This window comes from Pristiophorus japonicus, chromosome 14 (genome assembly GCF_044704955.1).
Source record: "Pristiophorus japonicus isolate sPriJap1 chromosome 14, sPriJap1.hap1, whole genome shotgun sequence".
In the NCBI taxonomy this organism is placed as follows: domain Eukaryota; kingdom Metazoa; phylum Chordata; class Chondrichthyes; family Pristiophoridae; genus Pristiophorus; species Pristiophorus japonicus.
This window is the reverse complement of record NC_091990.1, coordinates 29,989,047-30,003,482: the sequence shown is the minus strand read 5'-3', so window position 1 is coordinate 30,003,482 and position 14,436 is coordinate 29,989,047. Positions and strand designations below refer to the sequence as shown.

Sequence of the window (14,436 nt, the reverse complement as noted above, 5' to 3'; positions counted from 1 at the left end):
ACCGTTCCTCAGCGCTTCCGACCTCTGCTCCTCACCGCTTCCGACCTCCGTTCCTCGCCCATCCCGACCTCCACTCCTCGCCGCTTCCGACCTCCGCTCTCGACGCTTCCGACCTCTGCTCCTCACCCATCCCGACCTCCGCTCCTCGCCGCTTCCAACCTCCACTCCTCGCCCATCCCGACCTCCACTCCTCACCCATCCCGACCTCCACTCCTCACCGCTTCCGACCTCCACTCCTCACCGCTTCCGATCTCCGCTCCTCGCCGCTTCCGACCTCCTCTCCTCACCGCTTCCGACCTCCACTCCTCGCCGCTTCCGACCTCCGCTCCTCGCCGCTTCCGACCTCCACTCCTCGCCGCTTCCGACCACCGTTCCTCACCGCTTCCGACCTCCACTCCTCACCGCTTCCGACCTCCACTCCTCGCCGCTTCCGACCTCCACTCCTCGCCGCTTCCGACCTCCACTCCTCACCGCTTCCGACCTCCACTCCTCGCCGCTTCCGACCTCCACTCCTCGCCGCTTCCGACCTCCACTCCTCGCCGCTTCCGACCTCCGCTCCTCGCCGCTTCCGACCTCCGCTCCTCGCCGCTTCCGACCTCCGCTCCTCGCCGCTTCCGACCTCCGCTCCTCGCCCATCCCGACCTCCGCTCCTCGCCCATCCCGACCTCCGCTCCTCGCCCATCCCGACCTCCGCTCCTCGCCCATCCCGACCTCCGCTCCTCGCCCATCCCGACCTCTGCTCCTCGCCGCTTCCGACCTCCGCTCCTCGCCGCTTCCGACCTCCGCTCCTCGCCGCTTCCGACCTCCGCTCCTCGCCCATCCCGACCTCCGCTCCTCGCCCATCCCGACCTCCGCTCCTCGCCCATCCCGACCTCCGCTCCTCGCCCATCCCGACCTCTGCTCCTCGCCGCTTCCGACCTCCGCTCCTCACCGCTTCCGACCACCATTCCTCACCGCTTCCGACCTCCACTCCTCGCCGCTTCCGACCTCCACTCCTCGCCGCTTCCGACCTCCACTCCTCGCCGCTTCCGACCTCCGCTCCTCGCCGCTTCCGACCTCCGCTCCTCGCCGCTTCTGACCTCCGCTCCTCGCCCATCCCGACCTCCGCTCCTCGCCCATCCCGACCTCCGCTCCTCGCCCATCCCGACCTCCGCTCCTCGCCCATCCCGACCTCCGCTCCTCGCCCATCCCGACCTCTGCTCCTCGCCGCTTCCGACCTCCGCTCCTCGCCGCTTCCGACCTCCGCTCCTCGCCGCTTCTGACCTCCGCTCCTCGCCCATCCCGACCTCCGCTCCTCGCCCATCCCGACCTCCGCTCCTCGCCCATCCCGACCTCCGCTCCTCGCCCATCCCGACCTCTGCTCCTCGCCGCTTCCGACCTCCGCTCCTCGCCGCTTCCGACCTCCGCTCCTCGCCGCTTCCGACCTCCGCTCCTCGCCCATCCCGACCTCCGCTCCTCGCCCATCCCGACCTCCGCTCCTCGCCCATCCCGACCTCCGCTCCTCGCCCATCCCGACCTCTGCTCCTCGCCGCTTCCGACCACCGCTCCTCGCCGCTTCCGACCACCGTTCCTCACCGCTTCCGACCTCCGCTCCTCGCCCATCCCGACCTCCGCTCCTCGCCCATCCCGACCTCCGCTCCTCGCCCATCCCGACCTCCGCTCCTCGCCCATCCCGACCTCCGCTCCTCGCCCATCCCGACCTCTGCTCCTCGCCGCTTCCGACCACCGCTCCTCGCCGCTTCCGACCACCGTTCCTCACCGCTTCCGACCTCCGCTCCTCGCCCATCCCGACCTCCGCTCCTCGCCCATCCCGACCTCCGCTCCTCGCCCATCCCGATCTCCACTCCTCGCCCATCCCGATCTCCACTCCTCGCCCATCCCGACCTCCGCTTCTCGCCGTTTCCGACGTCCATGTTGTTGATTGTGCTGACGGTGGCTAGCTTTTTTCGATTTGCCCACAGCTCCAGCCTCGCACTCCAAACTCCAAACTCCAAACTGTCCCACAACTATACTGCACTTGCCTTCCTGATTACTTGCTGTACCTGCATACTAACTTTTTGTGTTTCATGCACAAGGACCCCCAGGTCTCTCTGTACTGTAGCATTTTGCATTTATATAGCGCCCTTTTCGATCTCTGGACCTCTCAAAGTGCTTTGCAGCCAATTAAGTAATTTTGGGGTGTAGCCACTGTTGTAATGTGGGAAACGCGGCAGCCAATCTACGCACAGCAAGCTGATAATGACCAGATAATCTGTTTTTTAGTTATGTTGATTGAGGGATAAAGATTTGCCAGGGCACTAGGAATAACTCCCCTGCTCTTCAAAATAATGCCACGGGATCTGTTATGTCCACCTGAGAGAGCTGACGGTACCTCGGTTTAATGTCTCATCCAAAAGACAGCACCTCTGACAATGCAGTACTCCCTCAGCACTGCACTGGAGTGTCAGCCTAGATTTTTGTGCTTAAATCCCTGGAGTGGGACTTAAACCTACAACCTTCTGACTAGGAGATGAGAGTGTTCCCCACTGAGCCACGGCTTAATTTTTCCCCTCAATTTTCTTCTCATTCCTCCCAACACATTGGGCCCAAGTTTCCACACGCACCTAGAACGGCGCAGTCCCGACCTGGACGCCCGTTTTTCGTGCCACAAAGTGCGCCTAAAAATATCCTCCGTATTCTCCACCTCCCTGCAGGTCCTCTGGCCCTCGGCGCAGCGCAGCACGAGCTGTAGGGGGCGGAGCCAGGTCCCTGCGCTGAAAACAGTGCTGGGACCTCTGCACATGCGCGCTACAGTGGGCACGCAAGTGCAGTAGCTCCAGGCGCCGAACTGTGTGGGAGGGGCCCGAAGCACGCAGCTCCTAGCCCTGGCCGAATGGCCTCACTGGGGCTGCGTGAATAAGGCTCCTCTCACAGCCAGCTCCTGCTTCCCCCCCCCCCTCCCCGACCAGACCCGACACCGCTCCCCTCCCCCCCCACCCCCCTGCCTCCGGACCGGACCCGACACCTGCTCCCCCCCCCACCCCCGGACTGGACCCGACCCGATTCCCGCTTCCGCTCCCCCCCCCGGACCGGATCCGACCCGACTCCCGCTCCTGCTCACGCTCCGCCCCCCCCCCCCCCCCCCGACTGGACCCGACCCGACCCGCGCTCCAGCTCCCGCTCCCGCCCACCCGACTGGACCCGACCCGACTCCCGCTCCCCTCCCCCCCGCCCCCGCCCCGCCCCCGGACTGGATCCGACCTGACCTCCCCCTCTCTCTCTCCCTCTCCCCCTCTCCCTCCCTCTCTCTCCCTCCCTACCCTCTCCCTCCCTCCCCCCCTCTCTCTCCCTCCCCCTCCCTCCCTCCCCTCCCTCCCTCTCTCTCCCTCCCTACCCTCTCCCTCCCTCTCTCTCCCTCCCCCCTCTCTCTCCCCCCTCTCTCCCTCCCTCCCTCCCCCCCTCTCTCTCCCCCCTCTCTCTCCCTTCCTCCCCTCCTCTCTCTCCCTCCCTCCCCCCCTCTCTCTCTCCCTCCCTCCCCCCGACCCAAACCGAACTGAGCCTCCCCGACCCGACCCAACGCCACCTACCTGTTAAATCTGGTGCTGGGGATGGGCCCTGCCCGAAGTCTCGGGCCAGCCCGTTCAGCCTTCGGTCCCGAAAGGCCTGCCTGAAGCACTTTCACACAGGTAGGAAGATGGTTTATTTAATCTTTTCTTTGCTTATAAATGTTTATTCAGGTTGGATTTATTTGTATAATATTTGTATAAGTATAAATAAGGATTTATTATAGAATTTAATTACTTCCCTCCCCCCCCCACCTCGTTCTGGACGCCTAATTTGTAACCTGCGCCTGATTTTTTAATGTGTAGAACAGGTTTTTTCAGTTCTACTAAAATCTTCACTTTCTCCATTCTAAGTTAGTTTGGAGTACGTTTTCACTGTGGAAACTTTGAAATCAGGCGTCAGTGGCCGGACACGCCCCCTTTTGAAGAAAAAATTCTGTTCCAAAGTGGAACTGTTCTACCTGACTAGAACTGCAGAAAAAAAAATGTGGAGAATTGTGATTTCTAAGATAGTCCGTTCTCCACCAGTTGCTCCTAAAAATCAGGCGCGAATCATGTGGAAACTTGGGCCCATTGTAACTCATGACAGGGTACAGTTCAATGTTGCTAGTGGATAGGAATATATTGTACGGGATGTTTGTGTTCAATGGTTTTCCCTCATTGTGGAATGTTGGTTGGCTATTCCATCATGGGGTGCATCACAATGAGGCCTGGTTCTGTCCTCACCAGACATGGGCTTTCCACTTCTGCGCTCGCCAGCACACAATTTTCCACCTTTTAAATTGAATGGTTGAAAAACCATGGACTGATGAGTGCAGAAGTTAAAACCCCAGCCCTAGTATCTACATACGTACACTCTCTAGCAACAGTCAATGCACATCAATTGGGAGCATGAACCCTCGCCCTCTATCACCTGCAGATACTGAGGTCAATTCTTCTCTCAGAGGGTCATGAAACTTTGGAATTCTCTACCCCAGAGAGCTGTGGAGGCTGGGTCATTGAATCATTTTACACTGGAGATATAGATTTTTGATGGATAAGGGTGTTAAGGGTTATGGGGAGCAGGCAGGGAAGTGGAGTGGAGGCCAAGATCAGCTCAGCCATGCTCTTATTGCACAATGGAGCAGGCTCGAGGGGTTGAATGGCCTACTCCTGCTCCTATTTCTTATGTAATTACTGGCCTGACTGATATCAGTAAGGCCAACACAGGTCAGGGATCAAGCCTGTTTGGTGCATTCACCCATTGAGGTATCAGGGGAGCCACTGCCCAATGATTCTATGGGCAAGTCACAATCTGTAACATCGACGACACCTAAAAAAAGCTGTTACGGGTATAGACACACCGGTTGAAAGCTGTCTGGGGTGAGGGTTCAGATGGTAATCACGTCACTGCTTCTGCCTTGTTGCACAGACCAGTTTATTTTCTCTCTGTCTCACATACACAACTCTTGCAACACATTCCTGTTCGATTTGCAGTATTTGCTGAGTGCTGCCACTTTAAGACCTTGCTCTTTTTCTGATGGCCCACCAGTTCCCGGGGATTATCTCATTCCACCGGATTACACTCGGCAGAGTTTGGCAGAGGTGCATTTCCGTCCCTTCTCGCGGAGAGGGAGTTTAACTGGTGATCGACGAACGCAATGTCAGGGACGTCTTGCGTCACGGCTGGACCGATGTGTTTTACATAAATGTCACCTCCCCTAAACTCCATTGACGGGTTAGAAAGTTTACAGGAGGAGATTGTAATAAGAAGGGAAGGCGCGGCTGGAGCGCTTCCTGGAACACATTTCTTCTCTGGTTTATTATTTTTTTTGTGGGGGGGTGGGTGGGAGGGGGATTTATAACATGGATGCTTTAAAGTCAGCCGGACGAGCGATTATAAGAAGTCCCAGCATCGCGAAACAAAGCTGGGGAAGTGGTAAACACAAAAGTATGTTCATTTACAATCAGACTTTAGGGGCTAATGTTATTGCGTGGCGGCGGGTTAAAGTTGCTCAGCACTGACTAAGTTGCTGGTTCGGTGCATGTCGCTACATGGTTACAGATTGCTGTGTGCCCGTCTCTCGTCGGTCTAGGTGCTGGGAGACAACCTTTCAGCTACTTTGTACTTTTGAAGGTTTAAGGTGGATCATGAATTCGACTTCAAGACAGGCAAAGCACGGCTGTAAATGGAGACCTGTCTCTTGCGGTTAGAATAAACGTGTCAACGTGTGTAACTGACCAGGGAACTGTCAATTTCACTAGTTAGGAATTCCTTTCAGCTTCAGTTATACTGTGACCGTATTGATTCCAATCCGCCCGGGATTACTCCGACATTGAATGTTTATTAATTTGCTTTTTTTTAAAGAAAACATCTTTTAAAGGCGTCTCCCTGAAACTGCGGGTCGCCTCCCCTCCCCCGGGTAGACTGACGTGCTCACTCCACTATTGCCATCAGAGTTCATGACTTTTTCCCAGGGCCTGAAAGGAATTTCAAGTATGCCCTCGGCGAGTTTCTCAGCGAGGCCTCGCACTGCCCGCACACATCAATTCTTTCATGTTCATCACTAGCTCCTGTAACTTTACCTTCTGGCAGTAAGACCTCGGGTACACCAACAGGGCACTGATACCTTGGGGGTGGGCTGCAGATGTGAAGACTGGTCAGAGTGCTCTCAGAATATCATATTGCACTAGTCTGGGGGTTGAGGCAATGGACTGACCTAATCCCCTCGGGCCACACTGTGCATGAAATTGTGGGTGAGAAGCTTGGTTGATTTATTTTCTAGACTTCCTGGCAGTGCTCACTGACTTCTGACTATTTGACACGGTTTGCAATGTGTAGGACTTGTGCACGTTTCTTTTTTGAAGAGTGATGTGCTGCTGGCCTCTGCTAATGAGATTTTTAAATGGAAAGGGAGGGTGGGCCGGTGAGCCTGTGGCGACGGAGATTCTTTAAATGTACCATGTTGAGCATCAGTTATCATACTGAGCACCAATTTTCTCGTTGGCACTTGAAGTCGGTTCTATATGCGCCAAAATTTGGAGTGTCCCTTTAACAAGTAGAAGATTATTTCAGTCAAGCTGAAAGATTACAGCATCATGTGATGGTAGTAAGGTATTAAAAGCTTTTATTCAGTTGGTTGCAACAATGTATTTGATCATATTTCGCAATTTAACTTCAAACTTGAAATTTACTTGAAGGCAACTTAGATTGTACCATTGTAGTGCTGGAATAGTTTATCTCAGGATTGTGGATGTGGCAAACATGTTGCCTAGCACAAGCATTAGCAGTAGCTGACGATTATCGGAACTAACTGTGAGCACAGCACATGGACAACCCTAGCCAAGGTAGCAAAGCTCCTTATATCCTTGTATGGTTTAACCCTCAAGGTCACAGCCAGCAAATTACCCTGGAGTGCTGCATTCCTAAACCAGTGTGTCTGACTGTGCCAACAGACTCACTGTATCCATAAATGCCACATAAGCCACTGTCAAACTGTACCAACTGTACAATCAGCCAGTGAATTAATATCATTATAGTAGCACTTTATCATGGTGGTAATCTGCCCTTCTGAAATGGTTCCTCGAAAATTACATAACCATTGTTTCCTGGTAGTGAGATTGCTATTACCCAGATTCGAAGCAGACACGTTGTTCAGGATGTCCAGGGGGTTTAAGTGCATAAACAGGTGAATCATAGATGACATAAGTGTTTTTATTTTTGAAATTGTATTTGGACTTCAAACAACATCTTGTGACAGCGGATGCAATTCTGACATACTGTAACAGTACTAGTCTTGCCTAACCGTGCCTCTTTCCCCGCCCGCAACACAAAATATATCAGTCCTGCATGCTGTGTCTGATGTATGGAGTATTGTGCGACCACTGGGGTTGAGGGAAGTATGGGGAAGGCTGTGGAGCTGTCCCTCTGAAACCACACTGTGACTGGTCAGCTACTCAATCCACCCACATTGTTCCATTCAGCACACCAAGGGTGGCTTCTCGATGCATAATCCTTTGTTTTTAGTTGGTAAATATAATGTATGCACCTGTGAGTATGCTCACTGGTTTGCAGAGTGTTAGCCAGTCACGTGGTGTTCACAAGGCTCCATAAAACCCCAGCCAGTTGGGTTTGGGGGATCCACGATGAGGTAGATGGTTGTGAACCTGGTGGATGAACTGGTAATGTGTAGTATGATTGTTAAACCTTTTTGCTAATAAACCAACTAGTTCTTAATAGCAATGTGTTGCTAAGGACCCATGAAACAAATGCATTACAGTAAACAAGGACCAAATTGTCCACTTGTTTTGACAATTTGATTCCTCTTTTACCTCAATGAACATTATGAATTTGTTGAGTATATTCAAGGCTGAGATCACTAGATTTTTGAACACTAAGGGAATGAAGGGATATGTGTAAAGGGCAGGAAAGTGGAGTTGAGGTCGAAGATCAGCCATGATCATGTTGAATGGTGGAGCAGGCTCGAGGGGCCATATGGCCTACACCTGCTCCTAATTCTTATGTTCTTATGAATTTAGTGAGTTCAAAATAAATATAGAGCCATATAGATGCTGATGGGCTCCAGCTAAGAAATGTCAGAAAACAATGCCGGCTTCCATCCCACCTACCTTCTTTTAGTGGTCTTGTTAGTATTGACTTAGAATATGGTTTCGCTTAAGTGGTGTGCCAGTGAGATTGTGGGCAGCATGCCATAATCTCAGAGATGCAGTGATTGTTTCTATTTTTAAAAGAGGGAACAAATCCGACTGCAGCAACTACAGGGGAATCTCCCTGCTATCAACCACTGGGAAGGTTGTCGCTAGAGTTCTCCTTAACTATCTTCTCCCTGTGGCCGAGGAGCTCCTCCCGGAGTCGCAGTGCCGATTTTGTCCCCTTCGGGGAACAACGGATATGATCTTTGTAGCACGACAGCTGCAGGAAAAATGCAGGGAGCAGTGCCAGCCCTTATACATGGCCTTTTTCGATTTCACAAAGGCCTTTGACACTCGACCGTGAGGGTTTATGGAGCATCCTGCTCCGTTTTGGATGCCCCCGAAAGTTTGTCAACATCCTTCGCCTGCTCCACGATGACATGCAGGCCGTGATCCTTACCAGCGGATCCATTACAGACCCATTCCACGTCTGGACCGGGGTCAAACAGGACTGTGTCATCGCTCCAACCCTCTTTTCAATCTTCCTCGCTGCCACGCTCCACCTCACAGTCAACGAGCTCCCCACTGGAGTGGAATTAAACTACAGAACCAGTGGGAAGCTGTTTAACCTACGCCGCCTCCAGGCCAGGTCCAAGATCACCCAAACCTCGGTTGTTGACTTGCAGTATGCGGACGACGCCTGTGTCTGCGCACATTCTGAGGCTGAACTCCAGGATATAGTCAATGTATTCACCGAGGCATATGAAAGCATGGGCCACATGCTTAACATCCGTAAGACAAAGGTCCTCCACCAGCCTGCCCTTACTGCACAGCACTGCCCCCATGTCAACAAGATTCACGGTGTGGTCCTTGAGAACATGGACCACTCCCCATACCTTGGGAGCCTCTTGTCAACAAAGACAGACATTGATGCGGAGATTCAACATCGCCTCCAGTGCGCCTGAGGAAAAGAGTGTTCGAAGACCAGGCCCTCAAACTTACCACCAAGCTCATGGTCTACAGGGCTGTAGTAATACCCGCCCTCCTGTATGGATCAGAGGCACGGATAATGTACAGAACACCTCAAGTTGCTGGAGGTATATCACCAATGATGTCTCCGCAAGATCCTGCAAATCCCCTGGGAGGATAGACGCACCAACGTCCATGTCCTCACCCAGGCTAACATCAACAGCATTGAAGCACTAACCACACTCGATCAGCTTTGCTGGACAGGCCACTTAGTTCGCATGCCAGACATGAGACTCCCAAAGCAATTGCTCTATGTAGAGCTCCTTCATGGCAAACGAGCCAAAGGTGGGCAGCGGAAACGTTACAAGGACACCCTCAAAGCCTCCCTGGTAAAGTGCGACATCACCACTTACACCTGGGAGACCCTGGCCAAAGACTGCCCTAGGTGGAGAAAGTGCATCCGGGAGGGCGTCATGCTCCTCGAATCTCAACGCTGCGAGCGTGAAGAGGTCAAGCGCAGGCAGCGGAAGGAGCGTGTGGTAAATCAGTCCCACCCCCCTGTCCCCCGACGAATGTCTGTCCCACCTGTGACAGGGTCTGTGGCTCTCATGTTGGACTGTTCAGCCACCAAATAACTCAATTTAGTAGTGGAAGCAAGTCTTCCTCAATTCCGAGGGACTGCCTATGATGATGGGCAGCATGCCACTGTCCGTACAGACTTTTGGGGTAAGGGAAACAAATGTTTTGGCTGTAACTCTTCGTCTTTCCCCAACCTCATAAAACTCCTTGTTAAATGATCCAAGAATGTAAATGGTGCCGGGTGTGCGTACAAATAAAACATCTATTAAGGAGATAGCTGGTACAGTGAATATTAAACACTGACATAGTGTCTGTCGGTGATTTTGTTCCTGCGGATTGTTGATTCAAGTTCTTGCAACGTGTGCTGTAACAAACTTTAAAGTGACTGATGCTGTGACTGATTGATCGCAGTGACTGACTGACCACAGTGACTGATACTGGAACATAGTTTGGATATTAGTTACTACCATCAGCGGCCCCCCTGTTTCTTGCCATTCTTCAGTTATAAGCCTAAAGGATGAGAATTTGTGGGCCATTCGACTAATGGGTCATCAGAATGAAGTCTCGTATTGTCCTTGCCCTCGGGTGGATTTTCAATATGTCATTAAACAGTGATCAGAAATGGGACAGTGATATTTTTTTCTCTCTAGCCTGGTGACGTCAATCATGTGCACAACATCCTGTTTGAGGTCATTTACTCGGCGCAAACCAGTAACTAAACTTGGACTCCTCCTTGTCTGTATGCCTCCTACCTATTGTCAGATTGGCCCAGCAGTAGCGTTCCCACCTCTTCAGTCAGAAGGTTGTGGGTTCAGCTTCCATTTCAGGACTTGAGCACATAATCAAGGCTGGCACTGAACTGCAACACTGAGGGACTGCTACATTGTTGGAGGTGCGGTCTTTCAGATGAAACGTGAAACCAAAGAGACCTGCCTGTTTAGGTGGACATGACACAATATTTGAAGAGCGGAGAATTGTCCCAGTTTTCTGGCCAACATTCTGCCCTCAACTACCAAAATAGATTTGCTGGTCTTTATCTCATTGCTGTTTGTGGGACTTTGTTGTGTACAAACTGGCTTCTGTGTTCTCCTACAAAATAATCACTACACATCAAAAAGTTATTCATTGTCTATGACACACTTTGGGGTGCTGTGAGGGTGGAAAAGGTGCTACCCTGTATATAAATGCAATTATTGTCTTGATGTACATTCAGACATTGAGTTTTTGACTGAGCAAACCATGATGATACTAAAATGGTACCTAGCTGCTGTTTTCAAATCATTATCTGGATTCACTTAAATTGCCACTGACTGTTTTTATAGGGCCTCATATTTTGCATGTTGTGGAAATGTATTTTTATTCTGGTGCTTTTTATATATACACACAGTACTGTGAGTATAAGGGTATACAGCTACCACACCCATTTCATAACACGACTTCTGTTTACTGATACCTGATTTCAAAAATTAAAACTAACAATTAGAACATGACACTTAATAAAAATCATTTGATGAAAAAGTTCAAATTCCAAAAGTATAAATACAAGCAGATTTTATTGCTTCCCACGACCATTGTGGTGTTGAGCATGCTGTTTAGGAACTGAACTTGTCTGCAAACTTCCCTTCATCTTTACACCAACTCAGGGTTGTAACACTTTAAAAACCAGTCATCACCATAGGCAGTCCCTCGGAATCGAGGAAGACTTGCTTCCACTCCTGAAGTGAGTTCTTTGGTGGCTGAACAGTCCAATACGAGAGCCACGGTCCCTGTCACAGGTGGGACAGATAGTCGTTGAGGGAAGGGGAGGGTGGGACTGGTTTGCCGCACGCTCTTTCTGCTGGCTGCGCTTGATTTCTGCATGCTCTCGGCGTTGAGACTCGAGGTGCTCAGCGCCCTCTCGGATGCACTTCCTCCACTTAGGGCGGTCTTGGGCCAGGGACTCCCAGGTGTCAGTGGGGATGTTGCACTTTATCAGGGAGGCTTTGAGGGTGTCCTTGTAAAGTTTCCGCTGCCCACCTTTGGCTCGTTTGCCATGAAGGAGCTCCGAGTAGAGCAATTGCTTTGGGAGTCTCGTGTCTGGCATGCGGACTATGTGGCCTGCCCAGCGAAGCTGATCGAGTGTGGTCAGTGCTTCAATGCTGGGGATGTTAGTCTGGACGAGGACACTGATGTTGGTGCGTCTGTCCTCCCAGGGGATTTGTAGGATCTTGCGGAGACATCTTTGGTGATATTTCTCCAGCAACTCGAGGTGTCTACTGTACGTGGTCCATGTCTCTGAGCCATACAGGAGGGCAGGTATTATTATAGCCCTGTAGACCATGAGCTTGGTGGCAGTTTGGAGGGTCTGGTCTTCAAACATTCTTTTCCTCAGGCGACCGAAGGCTACACTGGCGCACTGAAGGCAGTGTTGGATCTCGTCATCGATGCCTGCTCTTGTTGATAGGAGGCTCCCGAGGATCTTGATGACTGGGGGACAGTGCTGTGTGGTGAGGACAGGATGGTGGAGGACCTTTGTCGTACTGATGTTTAGCGTAAGGCCCATGCTTTCGTACGTCTCATTAAATACGTCGACTATGTCCTGGAGTGCAGCCTCTGAATGTGCGCAGATGCAGGCGTCGTCCGCATACTGTAGCTCGACGACAGAGGTAGGGGCAGTCTTGGACCTGGCCTGGAGACGGCGAAGGTTGAACAGGTTCCCTCTGGTTCTGTAGTTTAGTTCCAATCCAGCGGGGAGCTTGTTGACTGTGAGGTGGAGCATGGCGGCGAGAAAGATTGAGAAGAGGGTTGGGGCGATGACGCAGCCCTGTTTGACCCCGGTCCAGACTTGAATTGGGTCTGTGATGGATCCGTTGGTAAGGATCACGGCCTGCATGTCGTCGTGGAGCAGGCGGAAGATGGTGACGAACTTTTGGGGGCATCCGAATCGGAGGAGGTTTCTGAATGCATCAAATGCTTCTATGCATGTGAGCCCATACGACTAGTAATGAAGCAGTGCAACAGGAATCACTGTTCTCAATCTGTGCAAAAGGGCTATTCTTGGATTTCTTTTCTAGTGATGGTCACACTGTGCAGGGCACAGTAAGGTAAACCTTCTATTTGTGTGCTCTGACCATACCAGGAAATCACATGCACAACCCACGATCCTTTAATTGTATCGTGGCAAAAGCAGAAGTAGAAAACTGATGCGACTATTTCCCATGTGGTGTGTTCTCTGGAATGAGTCTTTCTAAAAATGATGAATATTATGGGTTATATAAATTGTATGATCCCTCATGGCTCAATTGGTATGTACACCACCCCGCTTGGATCTGAGCCAAGGAGACCAAGAGGGTAGCAGATCTGATCCTCGGTCTTTTGCTTTCGCTGATCTCGGTTGGAGTAGAAGGAATGTTGCAATTGACATCAATGGCTCGGAATGTGTGGTCAGCGGTGTAGCAAAGGTGTTTGTCACTGGCCCCGAAGTAAGCTTTGCCCAAACACCTTGCGATCTCTGTGTCGACGTTCGGGTTTTCTGCTGTGTCAACAGAATATAGTAGGGATCCCCTAGTGCAAGTTACTGTGACATTAACAAGCTGTCCAAGCAACCAATCAAAATGCAGAATTCTCACAGATAATGAGCCAGAAAGTGGGTAAGTTCTTAAAATTCTAACTTTTAAAAAAATGTTAGAGACAATAAAACAAAGATTGGGGCTCTGACCTGGGGAGAAGATGAACAAACTTAAAAAAAAAATTATAATTGAAACTTTTTAACAGCGCAGTCTGTGGAGGAGCAGTGAATGACAGGACATAACCTCAGGATTTCCGCATTAGTTCGCGCAAGTGCTAAATCCTGAAGTTGCGGTCAGTTTCAAAGACAGAATGACAGCGAACGCTGCCAGTTCAGGGCCACAAATTCCAGGCCCAAATGTCTGAGTGCAGGGGAGAGAAATCAGTTAACTTTCCCAATTCTGAATTTTGTTTTTTGTCTACATTACAACACTTCTTCATTGGCTGTGAAGTACTTTGGGTCTTCCTGAAGTCATGATAGGTGCTATAGAAATGCAAGTTCTTTAACTCTCCTATTAATCAGTGACTCTTGTTAGGAAATGGTAAGTGTGGCTGCCAAGTAAGAAGGAGATCCAAGTTGGTTGTGATGATCTCCATGGAAAGAGTGCCTACATACATTTGCCATCTAGACTCATGCATGAAGAATACTTACTTGGATGGGAATTGTAGGTTGGGTAGCAACGAACTGTGCCCCAAGCTGAGTTGATCTCCCAGACTGGAGGAAGAAAATGACAGAGAAGGGCGGGAATATCTTTAATATCACAACTGTGGAAATTGCTCTTCACGTGTTGAGTTGTGACTCCTGCCACAAACCTTAAGGCATCTTGTGTCCTCCATTTTTAGCCTAACTTAGTTTGTAAAGACCTTGTGTTGCAGTGCTATGTACCTCTCAATGCATCTGACAAATGCAATGGACAATGGGGCCGAAATTCAGGGTCTCAAAGAGACCCGTTAATGCCCGTTTGCAGCAGCCATTCCTAAAAATCAAATGGCCGCCGCTTTGGGGTCAACTGGCCGATCCAACCGAAATCGGGAATTTTTTGGCCTGGACCCCATCCTGCCCTAGTGCTTGCACCGTCAATGAAAACAATAAAAAAAGCAATAAAAATTCTTACTCGTCGATATTTAGCTCCATCCATCGATCCCCCGCCGCGTGGTGTCCCCGGCA

General features: G+C 51.1%; 1 protein-coding gene across 1 annotated transcript in view; it reads left to right on the top strand.

The window, feature by feature from the left end:
• Window positions 1-5,387: 5,387 nt before the first annotated feature.
• The window catches only part of ldlrap1b (low density lipoprotein receptor adaptor protein 1b), a 68,195-nt gene continuing 59,146 nt past the window's right edge, over window positions 5,388-14,436 (top strand). The window contains exon 1 of the mRNA XM_070899080.1: window positions 5,388-5,472. Coding sequence (XP_070755181.1) covers window positions 5,388-5,472 — 85 coding nt within the window. The remainder of the gene's footprint in view (window positions 5,473-14,436) is intronic.